This window comes from Cnephaeus nilssonii, assembly GCF_951640355.1.
Source record: "Cnephaeus nilssonii genome assembly, chromosome: 4".
NCBI lineage: Eukaryota > Metazoa > Chordata > Mammalia > Chiroptera > Vespertilionidae > Cnephaeus > Cnephaeus nilssonii.
The window spans coordinates 92,699,265-92,714,880 of NC_137075.1; the positions used below are offsets into that span (position 1 = coordinate 92,699,265).

Here is a 15,616-nt window from a genome sequence, read left to right on the forward strand (position 1 = left end):
AAGCCAGTAGGCTTGTTTGCGTGGAGAGTTGCCTAGGGAAACGGAACACTTGAGAGCCTCTTCTTTCCCCTCTCCAGCCTCCTCTTTGGTGCTGAAGTCACAACCCCCAGGAGTCCTCTTTCTCCCACCCCTCCCTCTCTCCTTCAGCCGGGGAGCCCGGAGCGCAGAGGGCCGAGAATGAGGCGATAGTGGAGGATGAAGAAATGGCCTCGGACCCGTGGAAAATGAGGCCGATGCCCCTACTGCAGCTGGCGCTGCTTCTCGGCCTGCCCAGGAGCTTGGGGGGGAAAGGGTGTGTTTCTCCGCCCTGCGAGTGCCACCAGGAGGAGGACTTCAGAGTCACCTGCAAGGATATCCATCGCATCCCAGTCCTACCGCCCGGGACACAGACTCTGTGAGTACCTGGGAGAGGAGAGGGTAGGTCTCAGAGGCCAAGGGCAGCCGGAAAGGTGGACGGAAGTGCACAAAAAGAACTTGAGAATAGGCCAGAGGGTGTGTGTGTGTGTGTGTGTGTGTGTGCGCAATGAATAAAAACTCAATCCCATAAACTTGGGATTGCTGACCTCATAGTTATTTAATAACGCAAGAAACGGTAACAAAACTTTGGTACAAGATGAAAAGGAGAGTTATTATTTTTAAAGAGCTATTCTGCATAGTCCCTGCTCCTCGCCCAGGCTAAATCCTCCTTTTACCTCAGGTACGAATAAGATTAGTAGCAATTCAAGAACTGACTTTTCTATCTGATATTGGGTAATAAAAATTTGCAAAAAGTGTGTTTCTCCTTTTAGTCTTCCTAGATGGGAAATTATCTTAGCTGGTCTGCTGGTTCATCAAATAGTTGACAAAATTTAGTCAGGTATTCTTTTTTAAAATATACCCTTTATACTTTCCATGAAGGTAACTTTGTATGAAGTACCTGAGTTACTTTCTCAAAGGTTAACTGCCCACTGACATAGTGGATCCAGAAATTTCCTTTGCCATGGGCATGGGGGAAGAATAAAGAGGTTAAATTTCATAAATTACATATTAAAATGATACCAAAAATTGTCCAATGGTTACTAGCCTTATTGGGGTGTTACCACTTCATCCTATATAATAAAAGCCTAATGTGCAAATCGACCAAAAGGCAGAACGACCAGCGGGATGACTGGTTGCTATGATGTGCACTGACCACCAGGGGGCAGACGTTCAACGCAGTAGATGCCCCCAGCCCGCAGGTCCCAGGCCAGCCTAGGCAGGTGCCAGTGGGGGCCCCTCCTGATCACCCTGCCAGTCACCCTGCAGAGGGAGGTGACTGGCAGCAGCAGCGGGGCAATCAGGAGCGGGGCCGGCTGGCGAGTGGCACCAGGCTGGCCAAGGTGGGTGCCAGCGGGCCCCGCCCCCCCATAGGCCCGCCAGTCGCCCCACAGATTGGTCCTCATCGATGTCCTGTCCTAGGGGCCCTATCCATGCACGCATTTTGCACACTGGGCCTCTAGTAAGTTATATAAATGTCTAATCACTATGCTGTACACCTGAACCTCACGTAATATGTATGTCAACTGTAATTGATAAAATTTATTTTTAAAAGTTACCAAATTAGAAACAATGGTAAACAAGTTCTATGGTATGCTTATTCCTTAAGAGACATTTAAATCAATGACCATTGAAAGGATAATTACAGACAAAAGCCAGGGGGAAAGGCTTTCTTAGGTGGTTAAAAATGGAGCACAAAGAAAAAAATATAGTAAAACAACCTAGGCTGGTTAAACCTAGTTCAGGTAAGAAAGTACAAGTTATTAATGTAGATACATGAAAAGCAATGATGAAGTTGTGCTTCAGGATTTTCTCAGGACTGTAGCTGATAGGGACATTAAACAGTGATGAATGTTGTTTGGTGATTAATGTTGCAGTACAGGTTCTGTGCTCTGAGATACCTCCATTTCTTATCTTTCTGGATTGATTAATGCAGTAAACTCCAAATACCACTTTATTCTCCATGCTCCAAACACAGAATAAAATACATTCTTTACTTTTGATTAAACACCTGCATTGACTCTTCATAGCCTCCAGGATGAAACTCTTTTGTACAACCTCTGAGATCCTTTAAGACCTAGTCCAGTATTTCTCTCAAACCTTATGGCTCCTAATCTCTCTCATCAGAATTCCAGCTCCTACTGATCAGAATTTCCCACTCATCCCTCCAAGTTATTTGCTATCACAACTAACTGTCTTTGCCTTCCCTCCTACATTCGACCCCTATTGCTTAAAGCAGTTTTTGCTCTGTCTTCATCTGGCTAATACCTACTTCAAGATCCAGATAGTGCCTGGCTGTTATGGTTTAGTGGTTGAGTGTTGACCTATGAATCTCGAGGTCATGATTCATTTCTGATCAGGGCACATGCTGGAGTTGTGGGCTCAATCCCCAGTAGGGGGCGTGCAGGAGGCTGCCAATGGATGATTCTCTCATCATTGATCTTTCTATCTCTCTCTCCCTCTCCCTTCCTTTCTCTGAAATCAATATAAACCAGTGGTTCTCAACCTTTCTAATGCCACGACCCTTTAATACAGTTCCTCATGTTGTGGTGACCTCCAACCATAAAATTATTTTCGTTGCTACTTCATAACTGTAATTTTGCTACTGTTATGAATCGTAAATATCTGTGTTTTCCGATGGTCTTGGGCGACCCTGCTAGTGGTTCTCAACCTGTAGGTCACGAAAACACAGATATTTACGATTCATTATCAGTAGCAAAATTACAGTTATGAAGTAGCAACGAAAATAATTTTATGGTTCGGGGTCACCACAACATGAGGAACTGTATTAAAGGGTCGCGGCATTAGAAAGGTTGAGAACCACTGATAAACATATATTTTTTTAAAGATACAGATTAGGGGTCAGTTCTTTCCAGAAGCCTCTCTTGACCCCATGACCCCTAGGCTGGGTGAGCTCCCTCCCTGCAACATTCTGTGTACAACCTCTATCCTAGCCCTTAAACATGGCATGCTTTTTTATAACTTATGTCTTTGCATGCCTACGCAAGTAGAACATGAGCTCCTCTAACACAGAAACTCTGTCATTCAACTCTGGAACTACCTTGATGTTCAAAAAAAGTTTAAGTGAGTGAATGACCGAACATTAATATGCTAGTCTCATTATTTGCTGTGAGAATAGAGAAGGCCAGAGAGATCACTTCTTCAGAGACTTCTTTAAAGGTGGCAGAATTTCAAGTCATTGAAGAGAAACGAGGCTCTGACAGTGGATGTGAATTTGGATTCATCCTGTCAATTCCACCAAATGATGCGGAGAAAGGGTAACATCAGAGAAAGAGTGATGGAGGAGGAGTCAAGAAACCTGCATCCGCCGAAACCGGTTTGGCTCAGTGGATAGAGCGTCGGCCTGTGGACTGAAGGGTCCCAGGTTCGATTCCGGTCAAGGGCATGTGCCTTGGTTGCGGGAACATCCCCAGTAGGGGGTGTGCAAGAGGCAGCTGGTCAATGTTTCTCTCTCATCAATGTTTCTAACTCTCTATCCCTCTCTCTTCCTCACTGTAATAAATCAATAAAATAAAAAATAATAATAATAAAAAGAAACCTGCATCCCCTTCACCCCTCTCTCACTGACTGTGAAATTAGGTGAGATCATGGATGTAGGAGAACCCAACTTTCCTTCTGGGTAAAACAGAGGGTTTAGTTAGGTGCTTTCTGATGTCTGTGATGCTCAAGAGGCTAAGAACTGGATAGAGACAGGAGCAAGGAGAATCTGACCTTAAAAACAATTGGGGGTGGGGTGGGAGGAGATATTGATAGGCAACAAAATTGGTCACTACCTTCTTCATAACACACTGCACGTCAAGGTGAATCCGTGGAGGCAGCTTTGTGCACAAAAAGACTTAGAGGGGTTAACCTCTTTTAACACACACCCCCTCAGTCCTGCTCTTAGATCCCTTGGTCTACAATGTCTAGTTATTTCACCTGCATGAACAAACCCTGGCTATCCTGGTGTCTATTTTCTTTAATTTTTTTTCAGAGAGGAAGAAAGAGGGAAAGAGAGCTGGAAATGATGATGAGAGAGAATCATTGATTGGCTGCTTCCTGCACACCCCCTACTGGGGATCGAGCCCACAACCCAGGCATGTGCCCTGACCTCCTGGTTCATAGGTCGAAGCTCAACCACCAAACCATGCTGAACAGGACTGGCATCTATTTTTTTTTTATTGTCTAAAGTTTTACATATGTCTCCTTTTTCCTCAATTGCCCACCCCCTCCCTGGCCATTCCCACCCCGGGTAAGCCCCCACCGCCCCAGTGTCTGTGTCCATTGGCTATGTTAATATGCATGCATACAAGTCCTTTGGTTGCTCTCTAACCGCCCCCCCCCCCACCTCCTCTGCCATTTGTCTCTGGGTCAATTTTGGCTCATCAGTTTATATTGATCATTATATCCCACATATGAGTGAGATCATGTGATATTTATCTTTCTCCGACTGGCTTATTTCACTTAGCATAATGCTCTCCAGTTCCATCCATACTGTTGCAAATGGTAAAAGTTCCTTCTTTTTTATAGCAGCATAGTATTCCATTGTGGATGTACCACAGTTTTTTAATCCACTCATCTGCTGGTGAGCATTTAGGCTGTTTCCAAGTCTTAGCCATTGTATGAACATAGGGGTGCATATATCCTTTCTGATTGGTTTCTGGTTTCTTGGGATGTAGTCCTAGAAGTGAGATTACTGGGTCAAATGGGAGTTCCATTTTTCACTTTTTGAGGAAACTCCATACTGTTTTCCACAGTGGCTGCACCAGTCTGCATTCCCACCAGCAGTGCATGAGGGTTCCTTTTTCTCCACATCCTTGCCAGCACTTGTCCTTTGTTGATTTGTTGATGATAGCCATTTTGACAGGTGTGAGATGGTATCTCATTGTTGTTTTGAGTTGCATGTCTCGGATGATTAGTGACTTTGAGCATGTTTTCATATGTCTCTTGGCCTTCTGTATGTCCTCTTTTGAAAAGTGTCTAGGTCCTTTGCCCACTTTTTGATTGGATTGTTTATCTTCCTTTTGTTAAATTGTATGAGTTCTCTGTAAATTTTGGAGATTAAACCCTTATCTGAAATAGCATTGGCAAATATGTTGTCCCATGCAGTGGGCTTTCTTGTTGTTTTGTTGATGGTTTCTTTTGCTGTGCAGAAGCTTTTTATTTTGATGTAGTCCCATTTGTTTATTTTCTCTTTAGTCTCCATTGCCCTAGGAGCTGAGTCAGTAAAGATATTGCTACAGATTCAATGCAATCCCCATTAAAACATTTCAAAGATCTAGAACAAACTCTTCAAAAATTCATCTGTAATAAAAAAAAAAGACCCCCAAATAGCCACAGAAATCCTGAGAAAGAAGAACAAATTTGGATGGGTCACAATACCAGATATCAAGCTATATTACCAAGCCATGGTTCTCAAAACTGCCACAGAACACACATATAGACAATGGAACAGAACAGAGAACCCAGAAATCGACCCAAGCCATTATGCTCAATTAATATTTGACAAAGGAGACAAGAGCATACAATGGAGTCAAGACAGTCTCTTCAATAAATGGTGCTGGGAAAATTGGACAGACACATACAAAAAATTGAAACTAGATCACCAACTTACACCATACATAAAAACAAACTCAAAATGGCTAAAGGACTTAAATGTAACACGGGAAACCATAAAAATTCTACAAGACTTCATAGGCAGCAAAATGGCACCTATTTTCTTATATCAGCTCTGATAACATAGTAGCACACATAGGAGACACTCAGCACACTTAAAATGTATTGTTAAGTGAGTGAATTTTATCTGGCATTATCAACCAATTGAAAAAGTTTTTTCCCTCTAGAACTGAGAAATTGTTAACTTGAATTGATCTATTTGATTATTTTAATACTAGAGGCCCGGTGCATGAAAATTCATGCACTGGAGGGGGGGGGTCCCTCAGCCCGGCCTGCCCCCTCTCACAGTCTGGGAGCCCTCAGGGGCGGAAGGTGACCAGCGGAAGGTGACACCCCATCACACCTCTGGGGCTGCCACTGCCAGCAGCGCAAGCTTTGGCTGGCCCTGGTTACCTGAGCCTCAGGCGACCCTGGGTGGCTGGGCAGCCACCATCTGCGGCTTGCCAGCGCATTGGGCTAGCCCTGGGCAGCTGGGCAACTGACATGTGAGGTTTGCCTGTGCCTCGGACCGGCCCTGGGCCGCTCGGGGGCTGAGGGGACTGGGGGACTCTGGAGGCAGGCGCACGCCTGCCGCCCCAGCAGGGCTGAGGGGACTGGGCACCACCATCTTGTGGCTGTGGGTGCCGCCATCTTTGAGGATGTGACAGTCAATTAGCATATTCCCTCCTTATTGGCTGTGGGTGCCACCATCTTTGCGATAGCATGAGGGTCAATTAGCATATTCCCTCTTTATTAGATAGGATTTCCTTGTTGTACAAAGTATGTTTATTACCCTTCAGATGAAGATTGATTACCTGGAGGTTCATGGGCTTCGTGGGGGTCCATGCTGTCCTCCTGGGAATCTGTGATGAAGTAAAATTTTGAATACAAGTACATTAGTGCACTGCTGAATCTATAACCTTCCTCAGGTTTCCAGAGGTGCCCTCCCCCCCCCCCCAAAAAAAAAAAAAACGTCAAGAAATTCTGTTTTGGGAGAATTGGGCATTTTTGTTTAATAACTGCATATTTGGTATTAAATGTGACTCAATCCTTTTATTTTATTATAAAGAACACTAAAATAATTTTTAAATAAATAAAAATTGCCTGACCTTCAAACGTGATATTTTTTTCTCTGAAACACTGTATTACCTCCTGATGCCTCACACATAGCCCTTGAATAGGCTCTTCATGCAGAAGTTCACTAAATGTATTTTAAAGTAGTTCACAAACAGATTTTACAGTTTCTAATGCCTTGTATCTGACATTAAGTGCTTCATACTGGCCCTGTTTCCATTGTCACTGACGCTGGGTGGGGTGCTTAATTACCATATTGCCTTAAATTGGTGCAATTAAAACACAGTTGAAGGAAATACTGTATATGGGGAAAATGGTCCCATGTGTTCAAAGCTACAAATTGGATTTTTAAAGGATTCCATTTAGGTATCAGACTCTACTTAACTTTGCTTGATTTTGGTTAAATCCTTAAGAACATTCAGGGTGTTTCAAATTTTCTTTCTTAAAATGACAAAGCAGCAGTTGTGATTTTTAAACCATCTTATAAATGTTGTTCTCTTACATGTAGTGACATGTAAATATGCCCTGGTTTTTTCTGCCCCAGCCCTATTTAAAATATTTTACTCTCAGGATAGTCCAGGAATTCAAATATTTTGTCATCATCTTAACTCAATTTTCCACACCCCTCTTGCACCTGGGAAGAGTTCCCTGTGTCCCAGTTTTTCTTTGAAAAAACCTGATCCCTGTATTTACATGATATGTGAAGCCTTTGGCTTACATCTTGGAGGCATTAGCTTAATTTTACCCACACCCAAGTGTTATTGTAATTACTCCAGAGAGGGGATTGAAAGCGTCTCTTCTTACTGCCAGCTACTGTCACTCTGTATTTTGTTATTTCTATCTTTTGTGAAGTGGGAAAGGAGAAGCCTAACCTCTGGGAAAGGATCTATACAAGACAATGAACAGGACCTAAAGGGAGGGCACCGTTGAGGGGCTCGCCTGTATCAGTGTTTAGTGGGCTTTGTGACTATTCTGTTTCCTTCTCAACACTCTTCTCAGTTATTTCTGGCTACGTGGCCATGCAAAGGTTTGAGATGACCAGAAACCTTACCTCTAGACAGGTGGCATTTTATTGCAGCTTTTCTTCCTTCCTACCATTCTTCTTTTTTTCAATAAATACTTATTGATCACCTATATACGCAGGTACTATTCTAGGCATTGAAGATATCTAATACATGACCCCATTGATCCGACATTCTAGCAGGGGGAAATAGCCAAATAATAATCCTATCTAATAATAGACAAATATGCAAATTGACCATACATCCGCTACCCCAAAACCACGCCCACCAGCCAATCAGGGCGAGTATGCAAATAAACCGAACCAAGATGGCTACAGCCACTGAGAGCAAGGTTTCCCAGGCAACAGAGGGAAACAAGCTTTCCGCCTGCCCTTGACAGGCCTAAGCCTCTACTCAAGCTACAAAGTTTCAATTATAGAAGCTAAACAAATTCAAACAGAATGGCGGCAGCCATGGAGCTGGAGAGACCAGGCCAGGGTTGCCCGCGGTAACAGAGAAAGCAAAGCTTTCCGCACACCCTGGCCGGGCTCAGGCCTCTGCTTAAGGCTACAAAGTTTCAATTATAGAAGGTGAATTAACTCAAACAGAAATGGCTGCCGGTGGAGCATGCAGGAGGCTTGGCTCCGCTCCAGGCTACAAAGTTTCAATTGTAGAAGGTAAATAAATTCCAGATACCAGTGCCTCCGCTTGGGTCACCAGGGGGCGTGGCTGGCCTGCAAACCACCACAGGCCCCTTGCTCAGGCTGCCCCATGCCCCAAGGGAACCCCCACCCTTATCTGGGACACCCTTCAGGGCAAACCAGCTGGTCCCCACTCCTGCACCAGGCCTCTATCCTATCTAATAAAAGAGTAATATGCAGATTGACCACCACTCCAACACACAATATGTCTGACCCCATGTGGTAAAAGATCCTGCCCCCATGTAGATACAAGATGGCCACCACAAGATGGCCAGCAGGGGAGGGCAGTTGGGAGGCACCCGGCCTGCAAAAGAGGGAAGTTGGAGGTGATCAACCCTGCAGGGGAGGGCAGTTAGGGGTGACCGGGCCAGCAGAGGAGGAAAGTTGGGGGAAAACAGGCTGGCAGAGGAGCAATTAGGCATCAATCAGGCTGGCAGCGGAGTGGTTAGGGGGTAATCAGGCTGGCAGGCAGAAGCGGTTAGGGGCAATCAGGAAGGCAGGCAGGCAAGCAGTTGGAAGCCAGCAGTCCTGGATTGTGGGCAGTTGGACATACCTCGTGGGGTCCCAGATTGGAGAGGGTACAGGCTGGGCTTAGGAACACACCCTCCCCCCTCCGTGCATGAATTTCGTGCACCGGGCCTCTAGTAATAATAATAATAATAATAATAATAATAATAATAATAATAATAAAACACATAGAATGTCAGATGGTGGTAAGTATAATGGAGAAAAATTAAGGAAGGGAGAGGGAGAAGGAATGCTGGAAGTTTCCTTTTAAATGGTCTGAGAAGGCCTCACTGAGCAGGTGACATTTGAATATCAATCTTGGGAGAGAAATTCTGAATAAATGCCAAGACCTCGAGGTAGGAGTACATGGGAGGAGCTTGCATAGTAATTTAAGAAGTAACAAGGAGAGAAATGTGGCTGAAGCAGAGAGGGTTGTGGGAAATGAGATCAGAGAAGTTGTAGGACAGATGATGTTGTGCTTTGTAGACACTATAAGACATTAAATGTGTATATGTTCTAAATGAGATAAGAAACTTAATAGGATTTTTAGTCCAAAAAAATCACATGAACTGATTTACATTTTACTAGGGTCATCCTGGTAACTGTGTTTGTTAATCAGTAAGTGATGACAATGGCTTGGACCAGCTTAACAGCAGGGAAGGAGGTAAAAAATGGTTGAATCTTGGATTTTATGAGGAAGGCAAAGCCAACAGGATTTCCTAACAGACTGTGTGGAGTCTGAGTGAAATCAAGAGTTAATGTCTTAGCCTGGGTTCTCCAGAAAGCAGAGCCTGTGTGACAATTCTTGTTGGGGTGTGTGATTTGGGGGTTGGGGGGGGGGGCAGAATGGTAGGATGGGGGAATGAAGTTGGCAGGGAGGGAGAGTTGGCTGCTACTTAGAAGCAAATAGTTGCTGATCCCACGGGACTCCCTGTGAATTCCTATGCTATGCATCTCAGGACCTTTGCTCTAGGAGGGAGGAAAGGGAAATTACATCCATCAGCTTCTAGTCCCCACGGTCAGGGTGTTAATTGCACCAGCCTTCCATGTTTCTTGTGTATAAATGAAGAAAGAGTTCCCAGATAGTGACAGAAAAGCTCCAGGGCAGGAGGTGAGACCCTGCACTTGACTCTCCAGTCACTTCCCATTCCCCCTCTGCCTGTTGCCCAGGCAACCACTAATCTGCTTCTGTCTCTATGGATTTGTCTATTCTGGACATTTTATATAAATGGAATTATACCACATGTGACCTCTGTACCTGGCTTCTTTTACATACTTAGCAGTGTGTTCATGTTTCATGTACACTGTAGGGATGAAAAGGGTGTGGGCAGTCAGACAGGTGGCCTGAGGGGAAAACACAGGTCAAGAGGCCAAGCTTTAGGTACTTTCAGGAAGTTTCAGGCAGGTTCATTTCTGACGCTCTGGTGTAGAGAGCAGCCCCACTCCATGTCTAAATGCCTTACCCCTTAGATCTAACCATCTGAACACCAAGAATGTCCATGCTTTTTCTCAGAGGCTTAGAACCATGAAATTGCTCCGCCATGTCACAGGTTTTAAGAGTCCCCGGCCTGTGAAGTGTTTCTAGCCAGTTGGCTGAGGAACAGCAAGCACTTATCCCTTCTGCATCCCATGGCAATCTTAGTTAACACTTCTAGAAAGAGGTGACTTCGTAGCAATGTATGAGTCATTATCCGTTAACTCTTTACCCTTTTAAGAGCCAATACTTATTCAAAGGGCTTTTCTCTGTTCTAGGAAAGCTGCAGAACTCAATCAGTATCCTTTTTGTAATGGGTTTTCTCATAATAATATTGGCTTCTATGTCTTATTTTACTTCTCCATTAAAAAATTTAACCAACATGCCAATAAAGAACATTTGCTACGAATTTTTTTTAAAAGGTTCAATGAGAGAAGTAGAGTAGACTTCCCCTTATGTTTACCGTTCTCAGCTATTTCTTTCCAACCCACTCTGGGCTTGGGCTTCGAGGCAGATGTGTGTTCAAATTCTAGCTCTCCACCTACTTGCTCTGTGGGAGACCATTTGCTCAACTCACAGGATGAACAAACTAATGAGATCGGCTGCAGCTACGTCACGGAGTGGTTACGAGGATCACGTGAGATAATGCTAGCAGCGCGTACATGAAATACCTGGTAAACCAGAAGAAAGCTTTGATCACAGGTTAACTATTATCACTAATGCAGTAGTGGGTCTGAGACCCAGAGCTGGCAGTGTGGGCATTACATCGGTTTGTAGAGGTCAAGCTCTCATGCAGGGACCATTCAGCAGCTGTTAGTCTTGAGGGCTGTGCAGCCTTAGTAAGAAGAGCAAACGCATGTCCTCCATGCAAAAGGGACATTTTAAAGATTTACAGGATTTCTTATCTTCTGCCAGAGATACTTATCCCTGGGGAGTTACTGTTTGTAGGGTAAAGTGGCCGAAATTCTGACTGGACCTGATTGGTCCTTTCTGTCCCAATAGGGTCCATAAATCTGTTCAATGTCAGATTTTGGCTGAAAAGCCTGTTAGTATTTCCAAACTCTCCAGATGCCCCTACTTAATGCTTGGCTGGCCTTCTTAGGTAGCATAACCAAGTTGCCATTTCACAACCAGCCTCCATCCCCAGGATCTAAAACAACAAATCCAGAAGCTCTGAAACGTGCTCTACGAAGCATGAAAGGATCCGTTCAGGTTCTGTCTGATTCAGTTCTGTGAGACAATAGACGTTCTAGCATACTTATGAATTCCCTTTATTCATAAGAAACTTGGCACTTTCCAGAAAGTATGTCTCTCATGACCAAGAAAAGTAGGGTGACTTGGGGATGCCAGCTTTCTTTTTATAGTATGTACAGTATCTTCATTTTCAATAGCAGAAGTTGGTCTCAGGACCACAGTTGGTACTTACCATCTCTATCCTCCACTGTCCATTCTAAATTCCCCATCTCTCACCCCTGCTGGCCTTGATGACTTATCTGATATGATCCAAGATCTCATTCCTCAGAGGTCTAAGCCTGTGGCAACCATACTCTTCTCACACTAGGGTTGCTAGACTTGACTATTTTGGTCATAATTGAACAAGTACTATGACATGGCCAAGTGGATTCCTGAATTCTACACATATTTCTCCCTACAATTATTATATAACAACTGGTCTACCTCTTCCTGCTGATCAGAATCAGTTACTCCCATCAGTTACTGCCATCTTATGTCCCTGGACATAAGGAGTCCAAAATGTCCAGGTAGGAGTCATAGCTTGTAGTTCCCTGCAGAGCCTAGAATTGTGGGGATGCGAAGCACAGAATCCCTTGGTGGGTTATTGGCCATAATGGCAACTGGGGCCACTTCTGCTTCTGTCCCTTGGTTCTTAGACCTATCTATTCTTGCTAACAGGACACAACCTCAAAATAGTTTGTAAATCATTGTGTGATCTGCACAATGGCATCCTATCATGACAGAAGTATTACCTACAAGTTAGCACTTCCATGTGCCTTTGGCAGGTGATTTTATTGCTCTATAAAACCAATTGCTTCTGGATTGTGTGGTACTTGGTATGGCCATGGGCTCACCTCCCTATCTCCTTCTCTGTGAAGTAAGTCTCATGATCAGATGGTATGGTATATGAGATTATATGCCTAGATCAGACACTTTGAAATCTCCCAGATAGTGGTGATAGCTGAGGCTCTAGAGGCAGGAAAGGTAGACAGCTGCCAAGAATAAGTGCCTACTACTATAACAATAAATCACTGGCCCTTCCAGTAAGAAAGGGCTCAAAGTGGTCATCTTGCCACCAAGTGGCCATGTGGTCCCCTCAAGTAATAGTGTTACATTGATCTCACTTGCAAACTGGTTGGACTTTCAATGATAGTAGTAGTAGATCAGCCTTGATAAGTGGGGGGGGGGTCCATGCTATTGACATGTAATGTTTATTCTGTTAATGTGCCAATCATGCTAATTCTGCTGTGGCCAATGACAAAAGATGTCTACCGTCAACTAATCAATTTTGTATTGGCTATTCAATGCTTCTTCTGTGGTGGCTATTCTCTGGTGGTCATTAATATATGATACAAAGACCTTCACATTTCATACCCATTCATCCACATGCAACTAGCCCAGCCTTTTTTCTCTGCAAAATTATCATCTTTTTCTTCCCAGGCTCCTGACCAGCTGAGCAATCCTTTTGCTCATGATTCCATATAGAGTCTTATATCAGGCAACTTTTCCATGAAATCCTCCCATTAGGAAGATTTTCTCTTGCTGCTATCTTTCAAGGCCACATGCAGCAGATGCCCATGTTAGGTGGACATACTGAAAGAACATCTACATACCAAATCAAATGACCCATTAACCAAGTTCTGCCTTTTTCTTTTCCTTGGGCTTGGGCTACTCATATATATGGGACGCCTCATACAGCCATAGGTGTGAGCCAAGGAAGGGAGAGTCCTGCAATCTTGGTGACTTAGGACTCTGGGTTTCCTGCTCATACAGTTTACTCGTGCTTTGTAGTCCTGCTCAGGTATGATTGGCATGTACCATTTTCTATCTGATAATTACTGCTGATTAATTGCTGCTGAGTCTGCCTGATACTATGACTTAGTCATTCCTACAGAACTCATCTGAACTTGGGAAGCTTAGGAGGCATGGTCACTTGGTTTCCATGATTAAATGTTCAGTCTCATTTGACCCAGGAGCCCAGTAGCAGACTAAGAGCTGTTTTTCTGCACTGCAGGTGGTATGGGCCTTGCTCCAGAACTCCACTGGACTACATTGCGATTCTACTGTGAGGGCTTACCTTCAACTCCACACCACACTACCTCTTTTTCCACTATTGACTCCTCCAACACCAGATCATATGGCCCAAGTTCTAGTTCCACCATCTGGTGTGCAGACTCCTGCTCAGTTCCTACTCCAAGCTGGCAAACTTCCATGTCAATTGATATATAGGCAGAGCAGTCCTGGTACAGTTGTCCATTGAATGAATAAATCACAATTTATTTGTCCATTCTCCTACTAAGGGATGAATGAGAGCATAACTCTTAACTATAAGTCCTGAGTTTGGTCTTCAACTTTTTCTGGTTTCCCACTGGACTAGATTGGGGCCTTCACATTTAGTTTTCAATTGTTTGTTACTCTCCACTTTTCATTATCTGTCAATAGTAACTTTAGTGCAATTTAATGAAAGCCAGCTAATTCCTTGGATGCATTGCTTTCCTTCATTTCCCTCACTCCCACCCCAACACAACTCGGACGCGTGTACTTTCTTTAGCATGAATCATTGCACAAGCCAGGGAAGTTCCCTCTGCAGGCCATTCTTCCAGGCCACCACTGGTGAGAGTTTTAGGAATTAGGCTGCCACCTTGTGCAGGGTCTGTTTCCCACGTACTACCCAATATGGGATCCTCATTACCAACTGACAGAAAGTGAACCATTTTACCTCCTACTTTCTCAGACCTCTTTTGGTACCACCTGTATCAGTTCCGTTATTCTTGGGCAAATGCTGAGACAGAGTTGGGAATGCATGTGGTTTGCAGGAGGTAACATCTGTGAAAGATAAAGAGAGAGGAAGCAGGACTTGGTAGGCACAGCCTCACATTCTCTGCAAATCTGACAAAGTCTTGGCCAACTCTTAAGTGAAGACTGCTTGTGAGAGGGGCCCCACATTGGGCATAACAGCCAGACTCTAGTGCCCCTGCCATGCTCATCCATTAGCTGTGGGCTTACCAGGAAGATTAGGGCCTTGGTTCAAACGTGTGACAGATCCCAAATGTGCTATAGATAGAGGCTGGTAGCAAATGTCTTCTTGACAGCTAAACAGAAAGCTGTTTCTTAGAGGGAGATCAGAGTGTCACATCTCCAGAGCTGCCACATCCTTTTGTTTGTTTGTTTGTTTGCTTTTTTAATCTGTTCAGTTTGCACTTCCTTGGATTTTTCTTTACAAGCTTCTTTTCCTCTACCTAATACTTAATGTTGTTGTTGTTTCTTAGGTTGTTAAACTTGATGTTGTTTCTTAGGTTCTCTTTTCAGGACACACTTCCACCAGCCACCTTGTCTATTTCCATTCACACATTATCAAATCCATAATTATTACCAATCTAAATATGTCTTCAATCTGTCTCCATTTCATTCTTGTTATTGCCATCAAAGTTCACACCATCATCGTTTCCCACCTGAGCCACTATAAATGGAGTTTCTTCTGTCCTTATTAAACACAGCAGCCAGAGTAATAATTATAAAATGTACTATGGATGGGGTCTCAATTCCCTGTGTAACAGATCATTGGCTTCTATTGCTCTCAGGAGAGCCTAACTGTCCTGAATTCCTCTTTCAGGGCAATGCTGACTTTGCAATTGTTTTATCTTCTAGACTATTGGCACCTAAAGTCAGGGATTGAATGGTATTCACCTTTGTTTCCCTTATGATACCTAACCTAGTGCCTTGCACATAGCAGGTTCACAAAACCAGGATTGAAATGAACCTTCAGTGTGCTGGCAAGTAGATATTTTTAACCAATAGCCATCTTATCCTGGGTTCCCTGGAAAACAGAGTCTGAAAGCAGAGTTAACTTGCTAAAGTGAGAGTGAAGAACAAGAGAAGTAAGGCAGGGAGGGCTGTGCTTCCTTCCCAATGAGACACGAGAACCCCAGCAGGTAATGTGGCAAGTGCCTCTGCAC

General features: G+C 44.0%; 1 protein-coding gene across 1 annotated transcript in view; it reads left to right on the forward strand.

Moving 5' to 3' along the window:
• Window positions 1–224: 224 nt before the first annotated feature.
• Window positions 225–15,616, forward strand: part of TSHR (thyroid stimulating hormone receptor) — a gene marked incomplete at both ends in the record, with an annotated part of 92,505 nt that continues 77,113 nt past the window's right edge. Inside the window, one exon of the mRNA XM_079767712.1 lies at window positions 225–394. Within this exon, the coding sequence (XP_079623838.1) occupies window positions 225–394 (170 nt within the window). The remainder of the gene's footprint in view (window positions 395–15,616) is intronic.